Below are 18,821 nucleotides of genomic sequence, written 5' to 3' on the forward strand. Positions count from 1 at the left end.
TAGGAGAACATACCAACTTCACTCCCTCCATGTCTAGGATAGTCTGTTACCTGCTGAACCTCAAGCATAAACGAAGTGGATGTGCTTTTCAGTACTTACAGTGAAGTTGTGTGTCTGCACAGCAAAGAGCATGAGAGATACCAGCTCAAGTGGGTTTGAGATCTCAGTGAAACAATGTGTTTATCTGGGAGAGAAGGAAGTCTAGCTTCTGAGTAGTTTTTTGCACAAAATGAACACTAATTTAGTGATATGAACGCTAATTTAGTGGAACTCTTCAGTGTTTGTGCTGAAAGGAATTTGAAATGATGAAACTTGTTTGCCTGTAGAAAGTTTATATGTAACAAATGTGAACTTGCTTCAGAATTCAAGAGGGACAATAATGTTAGTGTTTTGCTCTGTGCAACTTAAAACGCACGCATCTGTACCTTTATAGCCCTCTTCTCTATAATAGAGAATATAATTTATTAAGCAAGAAATAGGGCTTTTTTTTTTTTTTTTGTATAGCACACATTCTTTCAGAGACTCTATCCTGAGGGTTGTTTGGCTAGGTTTTAATCTGAAGGTTTGTATTTTGAGGGTCTGCCTCTATTGCTTGCATTTTACTCTATGAATTGCATTATCCTCTGCAGACTGAATTTTTATGGGTGAACAAAACATGTAATCCTTTTGTTTGCATTGTGGGAGGAATGTCAATTCTTACATTAACTTATTTTTTTTCCCAGTTCTTGGACAAACTAAAATTTTTATCCCATTTGTTTCAAAGATGTATTACATCCAGACTTTATACACACATACTCACTGAAGTATGAAGCACAGTTTTCAGCTCTTTAAAATGGTCTATGTGTTTCACCCATGTTTTAATTAAGTCCTGATATATCTAAATAAAAAAATACTCAAATCATAGCAGTAAAAGCAGTAGGGTGCATTTCCGGGTCTGAGGGACTGTGACATAGAGTGAGAGCCAGTGTTGATCAGCACTGAACAAAGTTTTCTTGAACAGCTTAAGCGTAAGCAAAATCTTGGGCTATGCTACTTGTGCATTCCTGTGTTCTTTTTACATAGGTCAAGACCACACGGTCAGTAGGAGTTGCAGCAGCCCTGATGCTAAAATTACAATCATTCCTCACCAGGACTTCATAATACTCGAAGGAAAGAGAAAAATACAATCATTACTTCTTTTAGCCCAGAGCCTGGCAGCTCTGAATACCCCCACATCTGAGGAAGGAGATAGAGAGCATAGAATAGAGATACTGTGCTACTGTACGGAAACGTAGGTGGTTCTAATGGGAGCTATATCGTAATTTAGGTTGTTGTCTGATGTGTAGCTTGTGGCTGTAATGGCTTATAAAGGCAGAATTTATTTATCACAATTCATGGCATGGCATGTTTTTGCTGTCTGCAGGAACTGCTGCTATTTTGCAGTTACCTTCGGAAAAATCTCATCACTGGCACTGTGTCCAAAAAATACGTGTGGTTTTCCCACTTCCTTTTGTGACCAGGCACATCCTCTGCTGTGGTGGCGATTAAATAACACCACAAGGAGAACAGACTTTCTGCTTACAGGACTCTTTAATTTCTTAATGATCTAAATACATGGTTAGTCTTCAGCAATAAAATTTAATGTTAAAAAAGTTACTTTAAGCTTTAATGTTTTTACAAATTTACTACTTAGAGGCAGAATCTAAGATTCTTTAATTCTTAAATGAAACTTAGTTTATTCTGAACTGAACTCTTAAATTTACTTGGCCAAACATTTTATGATTTTTATCTATTTCAATATCAGTTCAATTTTAGTAGTAAATAACTAGGCAATTTTAAACACAGGAACGATTTTTTCTTTGGTAGCAAGTTTGCACTGGTAAACCTGAGACTTACTCTCTTGAATTAGTGGTGTAAAGAAACAGACGAATCCTTTCGACTGGATTTTTCTAATTGATACAGAAACAAAGAAATGAGCAATTTTATTCCCTGGAAGTGGTGATTTACTATGTTACAAGTAATTGCTGTTTTGTGTGCTGTGCTTTACATTTTAATTTAACCTTAATAATCTGCCTGGGAAGTAAGTTGATTCCTTCTATATTCAGAATCTTGAGTTTGTTTAATCCTTGGTGGGAAAAGTGAACATAAATGAAGAAAAAAGACTGAATTTGTAATGTCAGTTGGTCAAGGAAAAGCTGTTTCCACCACGAATCTCAAAACTAATGAGGAAAGTACAAAGGTCTTTTTATTCTTAAAGCAGTCTGAGTCCTGACTGATGTGATGCTGGCCCACTGTCCCTCACCTGGCTAGTTCAATCCTATTTGAAGGTCTCCAGGCTCAACAGTACAAACAACCTTTTACTGTTAATCTAAAAACATTAGTTTTTCCTTTTAGGGTTACTCCCTTGAGGTTTTGAAAGGAGCTAGGCGCACTGGAGCAACTTGAATGTCTTTCTGGCTGTGTGCTATACTTAATAAATACATTTTGTCCTTCTGGACAAGCCCCTATGTATTCTTCTCCAGCATTTGCCCCTCCAAAGCTTGTATCTGAGACTGGCGTTTTAAAGAAGCAACTGAACATATTGCCCAACTACAAAACAAAGTATAAACAAAATTCACTCCCTTCTTGCCCTGTTGAAAACCTGCTACAACAGTGTATATATGACTGAAGTTAATTTTAGATCTCTTGTTTGTAGGCAACTGGGGGAGGATACGAAGGTGAAGATGCATATCCCAACGCAGAACTTTTCTTCTTGGACATTCATAATATTCATGTCATGCGGGAATCTTTGAAGAAGTTGAAGGACATTGTTTATCCTAATGTGGAAGAATCACACTGGTTGTCAAGTCTGGAATCAACCCATTGGTTAGAACATATAAAGGTAGCTTTCTGCTGTTTGAAATAATGTGTGTCCAAATCTGTCGTATCAGACTTGGTTTCTTTGCTAGACTTTGAGATAGTCCTGATATGGAACACATCAAACTACTTGGACTACAGAAACAGCATCACTGAGTGTTGGCTTTTTGTCAACTAGTCTTAGAGTATGTTATGAGGTATCATTACTAAGCAACAGTAGGTGAAATTCAGTGTTTACTGTCTGCCTCAAGTCAAATGTCAGTCTTTAAAAGAGGAAAGCATTATTAGTCTGATTGTCTTTACATGTGTGAGAACTGATTTATTTTGGTTTCTAGCAGTACAGGACTATAGATAACTGTCACTGTGAAGGATTAATAGTTACTTTAGTTGTCAGTATGTATGTGACTATTTTGTGAATTACAGTTTTGTAAATAAATATTGTAAATTCTGTAATTTTCATCTTGTAGCACAAACAAAATACTTAAACTGGTAATTCACCAGTGTTCTTACTAGTTGACCTTTGAACCTTTTGCCTCAAGTACAGCTGTGCAGAAGTATTTAGAATAATATGTAATGAATCCTACTTAATAAAATTTTCATTTTAAGTTAATATTTAGAAAATAAGCATATTAGAAGAATACAAGTTCCTTTTTCCAACAACTGAGATATTTCAGTAATTTAGTTCAAAGAAAGGAGCCAAATGAAATACAGAGTTTTTAGAGAGTATATGCTATGGTAAATCCTCCCTTTCTTTAAAAAAGAAGCTTATGTTCTTTGGTTTATCGAGGTTACTGTTTTCTGCCCCATTTTTTAAGAATTTGCTGTGAGATGAATTAGATCTTACTAAGGGATTAGGGAACCAATCTGTTTCTCTTTCTATACAAGAAATTTAGTTGATCTCCTAGAAAATTCTTTTCCAGTTAACTACACCATTCTCTGTAATGGAAACAATATCAATTTAGATACCGTGTAGATACAAAGAAATCAATTTATTTTTGGTCGAATGATAACGCTAATCTGTGTTGTTTGGTGTCTGTTCCTCTTTGTTAGCTTGTCCTGACAGGAGCTATTCAAGTGGCAGACAAGGTGTCCTCAGGAAGGAGCTCCGTGGTGGTTCACTGCAGCGATGGCTGGGACCGGACAGCACAGCTGACATCGCTGGCCATGTTGATGCTAGACAGCTACTACAGAACAATTGAAGGCTTTGAAGTTCTGGTGCAAAAAGAGTGGATAAGCTTTGGACACAAATTTGCATCGGTAAGAGGAGATAATTGCAAGGACTAGGCAACGTTAACATTCTAAAAAGCTTTTAATGTTAAACTACTCATTGTGTCAAGATTTGACAATTCTTCTCATTGTTTTGGAATTCTGATTTAAAACATTTCCACGTAAATCTGAGCAGAGCTTTTGTTTCTGGACTTGCTTAGTTAATATTTTTTTGCTTTTTCTGAGAACTGATACTTTGTCCTTTACACCCTTTTAAAAACACAGAATTGCTGGGGTTACTGTGGTTATTGAGCAAAGAAAATGAGAAGGCAGAAAAATTATGTTTAAACAAACTTTTCAGAAGATCAAATAAGACTGGGACATGAGGCTTTTCCCTCACCCTCCCTTTGGATTATTTTGAATGTCATGAAATGCAGATGAATGAGTCTGGCCAATGTCTTTTAAGTGATGTTTTGAAAGCTTCTTCCCAGACTTGTCATAATAGCTCTCCAGAGGCTGTCACTGGGAATGCTGGCTCTAGTTCTGTTCAGTTGTCTTCTGGATGCTTAGAAGGTTAAGTAGAAATTGTCTATAGCAAGTCCTTAATATCCTACCTGTGTATAATGCAAAGTCAAGGGTGTTTGTATTAGGAAACTTTTCAGAGTCTTAGCGGAACTTCTCTTAAATTTGGCAGCTAACCATTTAACCAGGAAATCTGTGAGGAACCTGGCGAAGCAGAGTAGGTTGCCAGGGAGAGTGTGCTGGGATATGTAAACATAAAACTTAAGTTGGAAGCTTTACAACAGTGTTATGTGTTGATGCTGAACCTTGTAATTCACAGTAAGAAGTTTCCACACCTTCAGTAGAAGTTATTTGCACAGACAATTTGTCCCTAGTGGAATATTCTAAAAATACTACTTAATATTGCTAAAATTGGGAAAATGGCACTCTGGAAAAAATCAAGAAATGAAAAAGTATACCTCTGTGTGTATTTCATGCCCATTTTACATTTGGAAAAGTGTCTCAGACATTTGGAAGTTCATGTATAGCTACTCAGCATGAATCACTTCACTATTTAAGTGTGCTTGTCTTTGATTGGACATTCTAAAGGTGCTTTGAGGCTTAGATTTGCATTTTGATTGTTGGGAGTGATACCTGCTCTAGTCCAACTTTTTGCATACTTACCTGTAGTCTTCTAGTAGTGACATGTTATAAACCTTCGAAGTATTCTGTCTTGGTACTGCCACAGGAAAACACTGGCTTGCCTTTTTATTCTCATATTTTACTTTGTATTTTTAAAAAACGTTATAGTCATGATGCAGATAAAATTCGGAAACTTGTAGCCTAGTGCATATGTTATGGTTTAATACAAAGCTTAAAAGGTGTTCTGTGTGTCCTTCACCATTATGAATAAATTCAACTGATCTATGATTCTTTTTATTAAGCCATTAATTTTAATTTGAGTAGTCAGAGGAGTTTGTTCTCTCTCAACAGGTAACATTTTTCTCCTGTTAGCGAGGTAGGACTTTTAGACCCCTTCCAGATGACTAGCTCAGTCCACTGGTTCATCGCTGACAATGCAGCAGCAACAAGGGTGATTTAAATAGCTTGCTTTTGCTTAAACTACTATTTTATTTTCCCTCCTTGCTCGCTCAAGTAGCAGTCTTTGGAAATGGTTGAAGCCCCTCTCCTTTAGCCAGGTGCTGTTTTCTGAGTGTACTGTATATGGTGATTTCATGAGTTGTTCAGCCTGTAGTGACGGTAGTCCTCTTCCGGAGTGTTCTGTAGAAGGGGTTGAGTCACCATCCCTGGAGGTACGTAAAAGATGTGTGGATGTGGTGCTTAGGGACATGGTTTAGTGGTGGACTTGGCTGTGTTACATTAACGGTTGGACTTGATGATATTAAAGGTCTTTCCCAACCTAAACGATTCTGTGATAAAAACTGATAATGCAAGCAGAAAATATTTTGATCGTATATGCTCTGTTTCAGTTTGGTGTAATTACTTGATAGAACTGTGAGTTTTAGTATTGAAGACTAGGCACTTCAGTGCAGTTAGCATTTCCTGAACCTCATCTCTGCAGCTATTGTTGTTACACCTTCCCTCAGGTGGGGAGCTGGAGAAGAGTAGGGTGTTTCTTATACTGGCTGGGTTAGAACAAGCTTCATGATTTCATGTTACCAGGGTTGCAGTTTGGATGTTTTAATAAGAAATAACTAAATCGCAGCCTACTTAATAGTTCCTCTCTGTATTTTCTAACGAAGCTCACAGTAAGTTTCCTTGTTGAAAAGGAATTCCCTACCCCAGCTTTTCTGTGTATAGTGACCTTAGTATACTATCCAGATGATAAAATTGCTTGCTATGTGGAATGATGTTTTAATAATGCATTCTAATATAAAAAATGAGACAGACATAATTATAGATGGAAAATACTCAGATGTCCTAAAACTGCTAGCCATAGTCAAAGTGGAAGGACTTTCACTCCTTACTGAACACATGTATGACTGTTAACAGATACCACATATTTTAAACTATGAAAACTGAAGAGCAAGGAGGCAGATTTGTTTGTCTTCCCTATAGTGCTTTTCTAGTCATTTGCTACTGTTGACTGAGTTCAGCTACAATGCCTCATCTTCAATTCTATTATTTTAAACTATCCTGCAAATCATTGTACAGAGTAGTGTACTGGTTTTATGATTTTTCACTTTTTTAAGACATTAAGCCTGCTATCTTATAGGCAGATAGACAACATTTTAGTTCAACATACATGCTCTTCTTTTGTCTCCTCCAGGCAAGTATATTCAAGCAGAATTATGGAGTTAATAGAATCTCTTTTCCCTGAATCTCTTATCTGTTCTCAGCTATCAAATATGAAAAGGAATGAAACAGCTTTTACCAAACCTACTTTCTGTCTGTGGGGAGAATTCCTTTGATTGTTACTTTGGACTTCTCAGAATAAGCAGCTCACCCAAACTTTAAAAATGTGCGTTACTTTTCTGTCAAGAACATGAACGTTTCTTTGAGCTCGCTCATGTTCACTGTCTACCCCAGGGTGAATCTTTAGGTTCAAATGTGGAAGGGGAAGAGGAGAATCTCTGTGGATAGTTTGATCTAGGTTCTCCAGTGGCTTAAATTATGAAAGAAGACAAAGTATGTAATTTGGCTTTTAACAAACTTATTACGTAAATATAGTTCAAAATATGCCTTGATTATTTGCAAAGTAATAGATGCTTTAACAGTTCAGCTTGTCCAACAACTAGCAGGTTTTTGTAACAGGACCAATTACCACTTTGGAATTTTTCTCAGACACCTTTGGAACAACTTTACAGTATTTCTGTATATCTGAATCTCTCATCCTTGGTGCAATAAGTAAAACTAATAATTATTACAGAAGCATTAATATTCTTGCACAAAATAAGAAATAATGCCTATTGGCCATAAAATAGACTGTTTCAGTTAACAGGAGGCTGTATTGCTTCATTTCAGAGAATAGGCCATGGTGATAAAAATCATGCTGATGCAGACAGATCGCCCATCTTTCTCCAGTTTATTGATTGTGTGTGGCAGATGTCCAAACAGGTATGTTATATCATTCTTCAGAGGTAACACTGCTAAGAGATTACTGAATTAAAAACCTAGATCTTTATTTAAGCAAAAAAGGTATTTGAAGAGGACAGTATACCCCTCTGATACTGTAGTCAAAAAGGAGTGTATTGACTTTTAAACTGTGCCATCTCTCTACCCAATTTCTAAAAGTGGTATATGAGCTGTAGTTATCTTGCTTAACATGACGTTGGCTATGCGTGCAAGGCTGGTCTGTATTGGATATGGGCTTCTCAAAAAGATATTGAGAGATGTGATCCAGCAGAATGCTTTTACAGGAATTGCATCCAACTCTCTTTAATAGGGTCGGTTGTTTCATTTTACCATTTTTGTGAAGCTGTCCCTTGAACTACAGGGACAAATGTTTTGTCAAAGCTTGAAAAGGAAGCTTGGGAGCTGTTGAGTGCTGTGATTTAGATGTTGTATTTTCAATAAGTAATGAAACAAAGCAGCAAACTTAGTCTGTTTAGGGCCAAGGATTAGGAACTAAACCCTTATTTTCCTGTGCTGCACAATAGAGAGTGCACTGTGGATACCTTACCCTGTCTTGCTAGTAAAAATTTAACTGTAACCATTCTATATCTTATTCCTCTTTTTAGAAATTAAAGGTAACTAGAACATTTTGAGAAGAGTTCTTTTCAGTGAGTAGATTGAGAAAGTGGAACACCTTATGTCATCTGATTATTTACTCCGCTATACAGTATATGAAAGTTTTATCTTAAAAATTATTGGTAGATGTATTCAGGCTTCTAAACGCCACCTTTAGCCTCTTAACCAGGGCATGTGCATCTCTTTCCTTTATGATATAAAGAACTAATTTGTCTTTTCTGTTTTTAGTTTCCTACGGCCTTTGAATTCAATGAGCAGTTCTTGATTACAATCCTGGATCACTTGTACAGCTGCCGCTTTGGTACTTTCTTGTATAACAGTGAGTCTCTTAGAGAAAAAGAGGTTAGTCAAACCACTGATTGTTTAATTGTACTGCTGTCTTGACTCTAGATGATTACAAAAAGTTCTGGTTGTATTGTATTTGGTTATATTCCTTGCATGACAGTGGTTTTGAACTTCTTTGTTCTTGTAGAACAGTTGCATGGTAAATTCCTTGGGTTTAGTAGCTTAAAGACTATACAGTCGCTAAAATACTTGTCAAGCACTGGGTTTGGGATATTTCTAATACAGTAACTTACTATGCTTCTATGTAAATCAGAGGTGTATTAGTTTTAGAATGTAATCATGACTTCTATGATGCATTTCCTGATTTTTTTGCAGATATTTACTGTTCTTATTTCAATTTCATTTTAGAAAGTGACTGAGAAAACATTATCGTTATGGTCTTTGATAAACAGTGAAAAATCTAAATACACCAATCCTTTTTATACTAAAGAGCTAAACCGAGCACTCTATCCAGTAGCCAGTATGCGTCACTTAGAGCTCTGGGTTAATTACTACATCAGGTGGAACCCAAGAATTCGGCAACAAGTAAGTAAATTCTCTATAATGTACAAAGTGCTTTTAGACTTAAGAAATAGGATTTTGTGTCACAACTGACTTGTAGAACAGTACCTGTGATCTGTTCAGGTTTTTAATACTTGTAAAGATGGAGAAAAAAGGTGAAAATGATTATTCAGTTCTCTCCTTTTTTTTCTTTTTTTTTTTTTTTGACTCAGCTCTTCTCAGAGCACTGAGCTTATTTCGCTGCTTAGTATCAAGTCATCCTCAAGCTCTTTCTAACCCCTTCTCTTGGGGACAGGGCTGGGGGGGCATTTTTTAAGGGCATTTGATGCTATTAAAGGGTGAATGACAGTGTTTAGAAATAGGGCTTACTGATCCCTGAAGAGTTAGGGCATTAGCATCACAAACACGCTTAATTGCATTTGCTTGGTCTGTCTTCTTTTTCCCAGAGAGTGTATGAAGTCTTTTACAAATTAAGATGACCTATTCGGTCCTTTATCTTTCAAAAATGCTCTCTGTATTGATGGCTTATGGTAAGATTTATTTTTTTTTTATGTAACTTGGATGATCCAACATTGTTTACACTGTAACTGTTGGATGAAAGCTGTTATTGAAAATTATACACGTGGATCAGATTGGAAGCCCAGGAAAGCTTTTATCACATTACACATAGTTCAGTTCTGTGCTTTTAATGTTTCGTACATGGACACTCAGTGCTTGTTTTGCAGTCTTGCTAGAAATCTCAGCAATGTGGCATGTAAAGATGGTGTACAGAGACTTACTCGTCCTTCTTAATAAGTTGTGGAGTTTGGAGTAGGAAAAGATAAAGGAGCAATCTTTGACAGTAGCAGTCTTCACAATCCAGCCCCTGGAATGAATCAGGAGTTTTCAAGCAATGCACTTCCTTTTCTGCAGCTGTATTTACTTTATTTATCCTGTATTATTTACAACATTTTAGAGGCTGCAAGAAAGACAGTTTGCTGTATTTTCTTACAAGTATGTGGCCAGTTTTAATTTGAGGTTCCAGTTTTAAAGCGCTTGTTGCTTCTGTGAAAGATGAGGGCATTTTGCAAAAGGTGAATCCAAAGATTTATTTTAAAAAGTGAAGGATTATAGGGCATGCAAATTAGCTGTAAATCTACTTAAAAATGCGCTTTGCCATTATTCAGGAAAGGTTTTTGGCAGGAGTTCTTATTAGAAATGCAAACCCATGTGATAATCTTCCATGCTGCTGCTACTACTGGTCCCTCATTTTCACCATTTTTATATGCAAAATGCTACTTTTTTTTTTGCTGCACACGAAATCCATACTTCATCTTGACTTAAGCAACTGAATAGTGGACATGTGGCCTGAAACAGTTTTTCAGTGACCTTTCTTAGTGCCATTACTTAGAAACATGTTCTGCATCAGACTTCAGTCTAATGAAGAGTCTGGTCTGTTACTAGCAAAATCATTAACCCTACATCTCTGATCATCTTATGAACTACATTCGGTCATTGATCTAACTTCCACAGTTGCTTCAACATTCCTCACCGTCCTCATCTGGGGTGCACAGGGAGTGGTGCACCTAATAGTGCTGGTTCAGCTGGTTTTGAACTGGCAAGGAGTTGGCATTTGCTCCTGAAACTGTGCTGCTAATAGCTTGTAATTACAGGCAGTTAACTGTGGAAACAGCAGCAACTTCCTGACAGGTTTTATACAGCTGAAGGTAACTTCAGGTTTTATATGTCTTGAACATTTGTAATACTTATTTTCTATTTGAAAAAGGAAGCTAAGCTTAAAATGGAAACAGTTAAGATGCCCTTTCTGTGAGTAGTCTCCTGAAACCTAGGGCAGTTGATTTTAAACACATTAAAGTTTACTTACAGAATTCACTAATAAAGTTCTGCATTTATTTCATTTGTTTATTTACACAACTTTGCAAATTTACTATTAAAAACTGAAGTAAATTTCATCAGTAAGTGAAGTTACTTAATCTGAAGACGTGAATTTCATCTTAGTCTGATCAGTGTGGCTGAAATAGTCGGTCTGGCTAAAGACTCTTTTTAGGGAAGATGATGAGACATCTGACCTCTGGAATCTGAAACCTTTTAATAAGTCAAGAAAAAAGAGAAAAGCTTTGGACAAGGTATTCACACCTATCTTCCACACGGTATTAGATAATAAGAAAATAAAATCCTTATGCTCCAGGAAGTGCTGGCTGATTTTATTGAGGTAGGAAAAACTGTTCTGTGTAAAGATTTTCTTTGGGTGAGAAGAACTGGAAGGCAGAGGGCTCTTGCATTATAGAAATCAGTATTTCTGTTTAGCTACAACTTGTTACAGATGTTGGAAACTACAAATACTGAGAGTAATGCCAGGAAAACACAAATACTACAGCAGCCTAACTGTACAAGCAGTTGCACTGAAGTGATAAGACTAATATAGATCTCTTTCTAGCAGCCAAATCCAGTGGAGCAGCGTTACATGGAGCTCCTTGCGTTACGTGATGATTATATAAGGAGACTTGAAGAACTGCAGATCACAAATAATTCTAAGATACCCAATTCATCAGCCTCATCAGCATCTCCCTCACAAATGATGTCCCAAGTACAAACACATTTTTGAAGAAAATGTTGGCTTCGTTCTATACTGTAATAGCAAGTGGTGCTTAACGTAGATCTATCGTATAAAGAGGGATATTTTAATGCCTTACATTAGACTGTCCTAACACAAATTATTTTAGACTGTCTTCATTTGAGGAGGACTTCAAAATAAACAAAACCAACTCTTCAGTTACGTGCCTTTCGGAACCTGTGGACTGGGAACATTAGTAATCAACTTCTAGTTATGGAGGGCTTTAAGAATTATTTTTGAAAGTCTGGTACAATTGAAATTAAATTGATTTATTGTTTTCATAAGAATGCTTTAATTTATTACGTTGTAGGTCGATGTTCCTATAAGGAAGCTCATGCTTAGTCTTACACGTCATGCATAAACACATTAATGGCAATAGGAATATTCACATTGTGTAAAATTAGGTATGTGCGTATTCCTGTTAGGAATACGTTTGTGGAGTTCATGAGATAAAAATAAATTATATTGTAAGATTTCAGAGACAAGTGTTGAAATTTTATGGTTACCTGAGAATTCCAAATTTTTCTTTTTTGAAATAAAGAAAAATATGGAAGGGTTTTCACTGATATGCTTCTAAGTAAGAAGTTCAAATAGCTCAAAAGATAGAAAAATAAAAGAAAAATCTATTTTTTATTGTAAACCGATTTTATATTTTTTTTAAACAAATGACAATTGTACTAGATTCTGAGAAATTCTGTTTTGGCTAACTGTTCAGCACTAAAGTATATTATAAATTATCACTGTTGGCAATATTGGTTCTTTGGATTAATACAGAATAAAATGGTTCTGAAGAAGATTTATATAATTAAAAACAGACCCACAGAGACATTGCTTAGATATCCAGCAATAGCCATAGTATTAAAGCTTGTGTTTATCTTCTGAAAGTAAATGTGCCTGTTTAAAGGAGCTTTTATACCAAAGTAGGCAAAAATTTTCAGTTATAAATACTGTTGAAAATTTTACATTTATAGCTTACTGTTTAATTGAACTTTTTTGTTCAACAAATTTATTCTCAAGTATTTAAGGGACTTCAGTATACAAGATTTGCATATAGTGCGTGCGCTTATATTGAACCTTCCAGTGAATTCTAGCTTCAGTCCTTCATTTCAGAGGCTTCTTGTAAACCTTTAATTTGTTCCTTTCAGGTATTTTTTAAATAGTTACGAGCATTTCTTATGACAGTACAAACCTTTCTACTTGATATTTAATTAAAATTTTGCATCTTCTCAGAAGTTTAATGATATTTCAGGCAATCCAGGAAATACTGCAATTCAGAATCTGTAGAGGACTCTAATACGGTTCTTTTAAAGGAGATATTTTAATGCTTGAGGCTTCTGTCACTGTAAATTATTGTACATGTGGGGAGTTTTGATCTGCAAGATAGAAATATATATAAATTAAGTTTTGTGTAAGTATATATAATATAGTTTATTAGAAATTCTGCAAGTTTATAAAGTGTAAATAGTTTGCGTATGAAAACTAAATTTAAAGCTATAGTTCCAAAAAATAGAGTTTAGAGGACATCTGAATATTTTTAGAACAGTATTTTTTCAAAGGAATAAAAGTATACCGCCTCTTGATTTAATTCAGTATATACACTGAATTGCACTATTTTTTCAGGGAAGCTCAGAGCATACAATATGTGTGTTCTAAATACCCATGATTTATATGACTTATTTTTGTCCTCTAAATTTCATTCTCCCGTCAATGTTCTTCAGTATGTGTTTCCAAAATAACAGCATTGTCCCAAAATCTTGACATGTTAAGGTAAACAAGATGCATTACATCAGATAAATGAAGAAGGATACTCAATTGTTCATGATACACTTTACATTTGAAAGCTATGCATACTCTGGTATATATGCCTTCTACTTACTTGTGGTTTATAAAAAAAGCTATTTTTATTAGAATATTTAAAGTTTCTGTATTGGAGTTGAACGTATGGGTGACATCTCTGAGCAGCGTGGAGAAGTTCGGAAAATCTTAATAGTTTTTACTGTGTAAACACTACAGGATAACCTATTGCATTTAGGAAAGTGTAATATAATGGAATGGCTCTTTTTGCACTTACTTCGTTACATATATACACACCATTCTTTGTATTACTGGTTCAGTCGAATTTCAGTATTTGAAGCGCTCTAACATAACTCTGCGGGCTTGGATTTTTTTTTCAAGTGAACAGGTAAAATACTTGTTTTAATTCTGTTTTTACATGTCAATATTCAGCAAACGTAGGGGTGTTTTTAATCCAATACTTTCTGGAAAATACTACTCTGAAGTTGTGAACGTAGGCGTACAAACTGATCAACGTTAACAGAAAACTTTTCTCCTCTCCACTTAAATGCGCTGTACGGCACCTCCTGAACCCCCTGTGCAGCCGCAGGGGCGGCAGCTGCCCCGTTAACGGCCGTCGGATCCTTCTTGGAGCTGGGGAAGCTCTTGAGGTGGCGGATGAGAGAGTTCCAGGCGCCGAGTGCCTTTTCCAGGAGGGGTGAAAAAGCAGGGCCGGGATGTGAACACCGCTGTCCATGTCGGAATGCCCAGTGTCCACGTCGGAATGTTATTGTAGTTTTTTCCTTTCTGTACTCTTACTTCCCTGAGCCAGAGAAGATAACATAGTTTTTGTGCAGGGCTCCAGTTAGTTATTTAGAAAGTTTATTTGTTGGATGCCTTCATTTGCTTACGCCTTATCCACCCCAGTGTCACTGTTATGGGTATAGCCTAGAAATGATTTGCGTACTACCTCCTTTTGATGTATTTTTAAACTCTGCCTTGAGTTCAGTTTATTGTCTCACAGCATTTTGTGTCATGCTTGAGAAAACAAGTTTTTATAACTGACCAGGAATCTCCTTCCATGACAGTGTGGGCCGCCCTCGCTGGGTACCGCGGGACCGCTCTGGGGCCGGGTGTTGTCAAAGCGCCTTTGGGGCGGGGGGAGAGCTAACAGCCGTCTGCCATGTATGCGTGTGAAGGGAAAAAAAATAAAGATGTCAATTTTAAACCCTTTGCGTCTGACGGACTGAAAGCATTCGCCTCTTTCTGGGCCTGCCGACGTCGGTCCGGCGCTGAGGGGGCTGGAGGGGGACAGCCCCTGAGGGGGTGCCGCCAGGCCCTGCGCGCCCCTCAGCCCCGCGCCGGGGCGGCGGCCGCCCCGCCAGCCCTTCCCCCGCCGCGCGGGGCCGCTGCCCGCCCTCGCGGCGGCGCGGAGGCCTGTGGGTAAGCCCCGCCGCCAGGTGACAGCTCTCGGCAGCCGGGGCCCGAGCGGGCCGGGCTGAGGCGGCAGGGCCGGGCCGGGCCGGGGGCAGCGGCGGCGGTGGCGCGGCGGAGGGGCGGGAGTCCGCCATCCCGGCGGCGCAGCGAGGCCCGCCGGAAACATGGAGCGGGCGGCGGCGGCGGCGGCTGGGCCGGCGGTGGAGGGCGGCGGCGTGAACCGGAGAGCCGTGCGGGCGGGGGGCGTCGCGGCGGCAGGGTCGCGGCAGGCCAGCACGGAGACGCTGGACAGGTGAGCGGAGCCGGCGGCGAAGGGCGCGCCGCGGGCGGGGGGAGGGGGGGGGGCGGCGGGAGAGCGGGCTCCGCTTCCCGCGCTCGGGGGGGGGGACGCCGCGGCCTGCCCTCCCCGCGGCACCGGGCGCCCCTCGGCCCGCGCCGCCGCCGAGCGCGGCCCCCGGCCTCGGGGTGGCCTCCCCGCCGCCGCCGCCCCGCCCCGCGGAACCGGTAACGGAGGCGGCCGCGGTGGCGCGGAGCCGGGCAGCCACTGCAGCGTAAATCTGGGGGTTCATTTTGTGTCACCGCGCAGGCAGATTCCCCTCGGCGAGGGAACTGGCCGTTGTCAAAGTTTCCTGCTTGCGGTTGTGTGTTTTTCGTCTTTAACGTCACCGTTTTTGCGAAGGCTGAGGCTGCCTGCAGGATTCGGCCCGGGTTTTTTTTTTTTGGGCAGTGCGTAGTTTCCCATCGTCGCAAACCCAAGTGAGACTTCTCAGATTTTACGTCTTTATTCCCGGTTTTATTTTTCAGTCAAGCGGGTATTGGCTGTGCAGAGGTGTCGCGTCCCGGAGCGGTGTGGCGCTGGCTTTGTGTCTCGGTGGCAGAGGCTTGGCGGGGATGGACCCGCGGTGGGGAGCAGGAGCCTGGCCCCGGGCGTTACCGCATCCTAGTTCAGCACTCCTGGCAGAGCCGAGCCTGCCTGCAGAAGTTTCCAGCTGGAGGCAGACTAAAGAGCTGAATTTAAAAATCCTTAAACAAGGAGTAGAAACTAACGGAAATTTCACCCAGATGACAAATAAAGAAAAAAGACTGTATTTAAAAATCAACGCCAGGTTCCAGTCTCCATATTCTCTCTCTCCTGTTAGGAGAAACCTGGAGTTTTACATCGTTGTAGTGAAAGTGGAAGTCAAATGTCCATTTTCTATCACCAAAACTTACATCTTTGTATTCCTTATTAATGCACTTCCTAGCTTAATTTTCATCCTTCTTTCTTCTCCTAATCTTGTTCTATGCTGGAAAAGTTATAATGTCCGTTTGTCATAGAATTTATTTATTTGCCAGTACGGTTGTACCAGGCTATGCTAATGTGCGTGGCCTCAGACGGGACAGAAAGAAAAGACGTGTACTGGTACGTGTCCCACTTGACAGGTGGTGATAAGTCACACCGGTATGATCAGCATCCTGTGGTACGCTGATACATCCTGAGACACTGACCGTAAGGGATGGACCTGCGTTCACATTCGTTTTCCTGCTGCTATTAATGTTGATTTAGTGATGCCCGGTGAAGATAAACCATGGAAAAATAAATCCTTTTCTTAATTAAGAAGTAAATGCTTATTTGGAAACAAATGTAGGCAAACCTTAAAGAGATGCGCTAGAAATGAAGAGATGTGAGAGGAGGAGAAATAAATGAGATCAGGAAGGGATTACTGCAGGGTCTAGCTCATGCATTCCTTCGCAAGTAAAAAGTTTCTCTAAGTGAATCTGGACTCGAGTTCAGCCCTAACCTGAGAGTTACCTTTATTGTTCGAGCAGGAGTACCACAGATGTGTTTCAGTTGCAAAACAGCATTTTGTGGGAGAGAGCTACTAAAATTATCAGAAAAGTTCTGAAAGAGCTTTCATTTCAGGTGTGAAGTTGTTGCATGCTCTTCACCTTCTATCTACCAATCCTAGCAGAGCTAATGCAAGGGAAGACCTCTAGTTAAGGAGTAACTGGTCATCTTCTGCCATTATCCCACCCTCTTAATGTCCAAGTTGGGGTGCGTTTGTTGGGTGCTGGGTATGCGTATGAAGTTACTCGCTTCTGTGTCACAGGATACTCACAATTCAAAGCTAGTTCACGAATGAATTCTAAAAATGAATTAAAATATTCTTTCTGTATTTGACTTCTGAATAAGCATTAAATCTGTAGAAGAGCCCAACTAAACTGTTTGAAGAAATGGCAGTTATCTAAGACATCAGCTGAGGTTGCCGTGGCACTCGGGGAACAGTTCGCTCTGGCATTCCCAGTTTTTCGTCAGATGCTGGCATTTTGAAGCAGACCTAGAGCACTTCAAAGTGGCTGGCAACAAACTGTGCAATTGTTTCTCACTCACAATACTGTTGTTTGTAAGCAGTGCTAGTTCAGGTGTCTGTTCCCAAAATGCATCATCTGGAATTTAGTGTGATTTCTGCTGTTCAGATGCTTTGTCTTTAGGGTTCCTATAAACACCCTCTGCTGCAGAATTCCTTGCTGTGGCACGGGAAGGCCCGTCCTGAAGATTATTCAGAGATTATTTTATGAATAGGAAAAAAATATGGCTAACTAGAATTTAACCTTTAGAAAACATGTATTTTCTACATTTAATATTAATATAGAATACAACACTACTGTAGTTTAATTTTTTTAATACTACCATAGAGTAATTTAATTTTGAGGATTTACTGAATAATCAGGAAATAATAATAAGGAAAGTGTGAGGAGTTTCCTTTTACTTGACCAAATTCATTACATGGGTGGATTTTAAAAAAAGAAAGTGTGAATGAGGAAAAAATGTTACACTGGATAAGGAAAACAGCATTTCTATAAGTTCCTAGGAGCCTAACCTTGCTTTTAACCTACTGACAGCTCTACCTCTCTGGTAAAATCTAGTAAAACTGTTTTCCCTAATTTGATCAGCAAAATAGTTGCATTCTGCCCACAAAGCTAATTTTTATGATGTTAGTGATCATTTATGGTCTTGTTTTTTCTGGATGTGCTCAGTTGCTGCGCTATTCTGAATATACATTTCGAATTACTGCTAAATAATGTGAAATACTCTGTTTTTGTAGCCCAACTGGATCCCATGTGGAATGGTGTAAACAGCTGATAGCTGCAACCATTTCTAGTCAGATCTCCGGGTCTGTCCCATCTGAAGGTGTGTCCAGAGACTACAGGGTAAGTGATTTGAGGAATGCCTTGATTTAAGATAAAAGAGTGAATGATCAGGAAAGTCCTTGCTACCTTGATTATCAGGTGGTAAGTACTTAAGTGATTGCTGAATGTTTCAGAACTAGAAACATCTCATTATTCGTAGGAGTCTTTTGAATCTGCTTTGTTTTTTCCTCCATATTTAGAATAGTGGCATTGAAGTCTACAGAATAAAAATTCAGACGGGTGAAAGGAAAATTAAAAGTCAGTGTTTTGAATAAAATGCCAAAAGGGAATTGTCTTTCCTCTTGATTACTATGTAAAAAAAAATTTGGTGAAGTAAATTAATAGTTACGAGTTGAAATTGTTTCTAGTGTGTGTCATTCAGAGTACAGAGTTGAGCTCTCCAGATTTCCCCCAAAATAAATGCTTATGCCTTTGCTACTGTGCAAAAAACATAAATTACTATAATTTTTTGTGGGGTTTCACCAGAGACAGAGAATTTAATATCAAACAAAATAACTTAGCCTTTTTATTCCCTCCCAGTAACGTTTTTGTCACTAAGGTAATGATTGCACAGTATGGTTTGCCTGATAGGTTCTGTTATGCCTTTTTACGCCTATTCTTTCATGCTCATTTGCCATTTCCTATGTGCAGCCAGCCAACTGAACTATCAAGAGTGGAGCATATACAGTTTTCCTTCTCTTACAAATTGACAAAAGTCGCCTGTGTT

At 38.9% G+C, this 18,821-nt stretch overlaps 2 protein-coding genes across 9 annotated transcripts in view; both read left to right on the top strand.

Annotated features, from left to right (window-relative positions):
- The window catches only part of MTM1 (myotubularin 1), a 46,643-nt gene extending 31,929 nt beyond the window's left edge, over positions 1-14,714 (top strand). For 3 of the 5 annotated variants that reach the window (XM_074835148.1, XM_074835151.1, XM_074835152.1), the window contains 6 exons: positions 2,675-2,860; positions 3,886-4,092; positions 7,528-7,620; positions 8,482-8,595; positions 8,947-9,123; positions 11,136-11,530. In XM_074835148.1, the coding sequence (XP_074691249.1) occupies positions 2,675-2,860; positions 3,886-4,092; positions 7,528-7,620; positions 8,482-8,595; positions 8,947-9,123; positions 11,136-11,315 (957 nt within the window). In that variant the 3' untranslated portion in view covers positions 11,316-11,530. The other 2 variants (XM_074835149.1, XM_074835150.1) reach the window with 2 other exon arrangements.
- Positions 14,715-15,034: 320 nt separating this feature from the next.
- The window catches only part of MTMR1 (myotubularin related protein 1), a 39,734-nt gene continuing 35,947 nt past the window's right edge, over positions 15,035-18,821 (top strand). For all 4 annotated transcript variants that reach the window (XM_074835153.1, XM_074835155.1, XM_074835154.1 and 1 more), the window contains exons 1-2: positions 15,035-15,215; positions 18,010-18,115. In XM_074835153.1, the coding sequence (XP_074691254.1) occupies positions 15,088-15,215; positions 18,010-18,115 (234 nt within the window). In that variant the 5' untranslated portion in view covers positions 15,035-15,087. The remainder of the gene's footprint in view (positions 15,216-18,009; positions 18,116-18,821) is intronic.

The sequence above is a fragment of the Strix aluco genome, chromosome 10 (assembly GCF_031877795.1).
Source record: "Strix aluco isolate bStrAlu1 chromosome 10, bStrAlu1.hap1, whole genome shotgun sequence".
In the NCBI taxonomy this organism is placed as follows: Eukaryota; Metazoa; Chordata; class Aves; order Strigiformes; family Strigidae; genus Strix; species Strix aluco.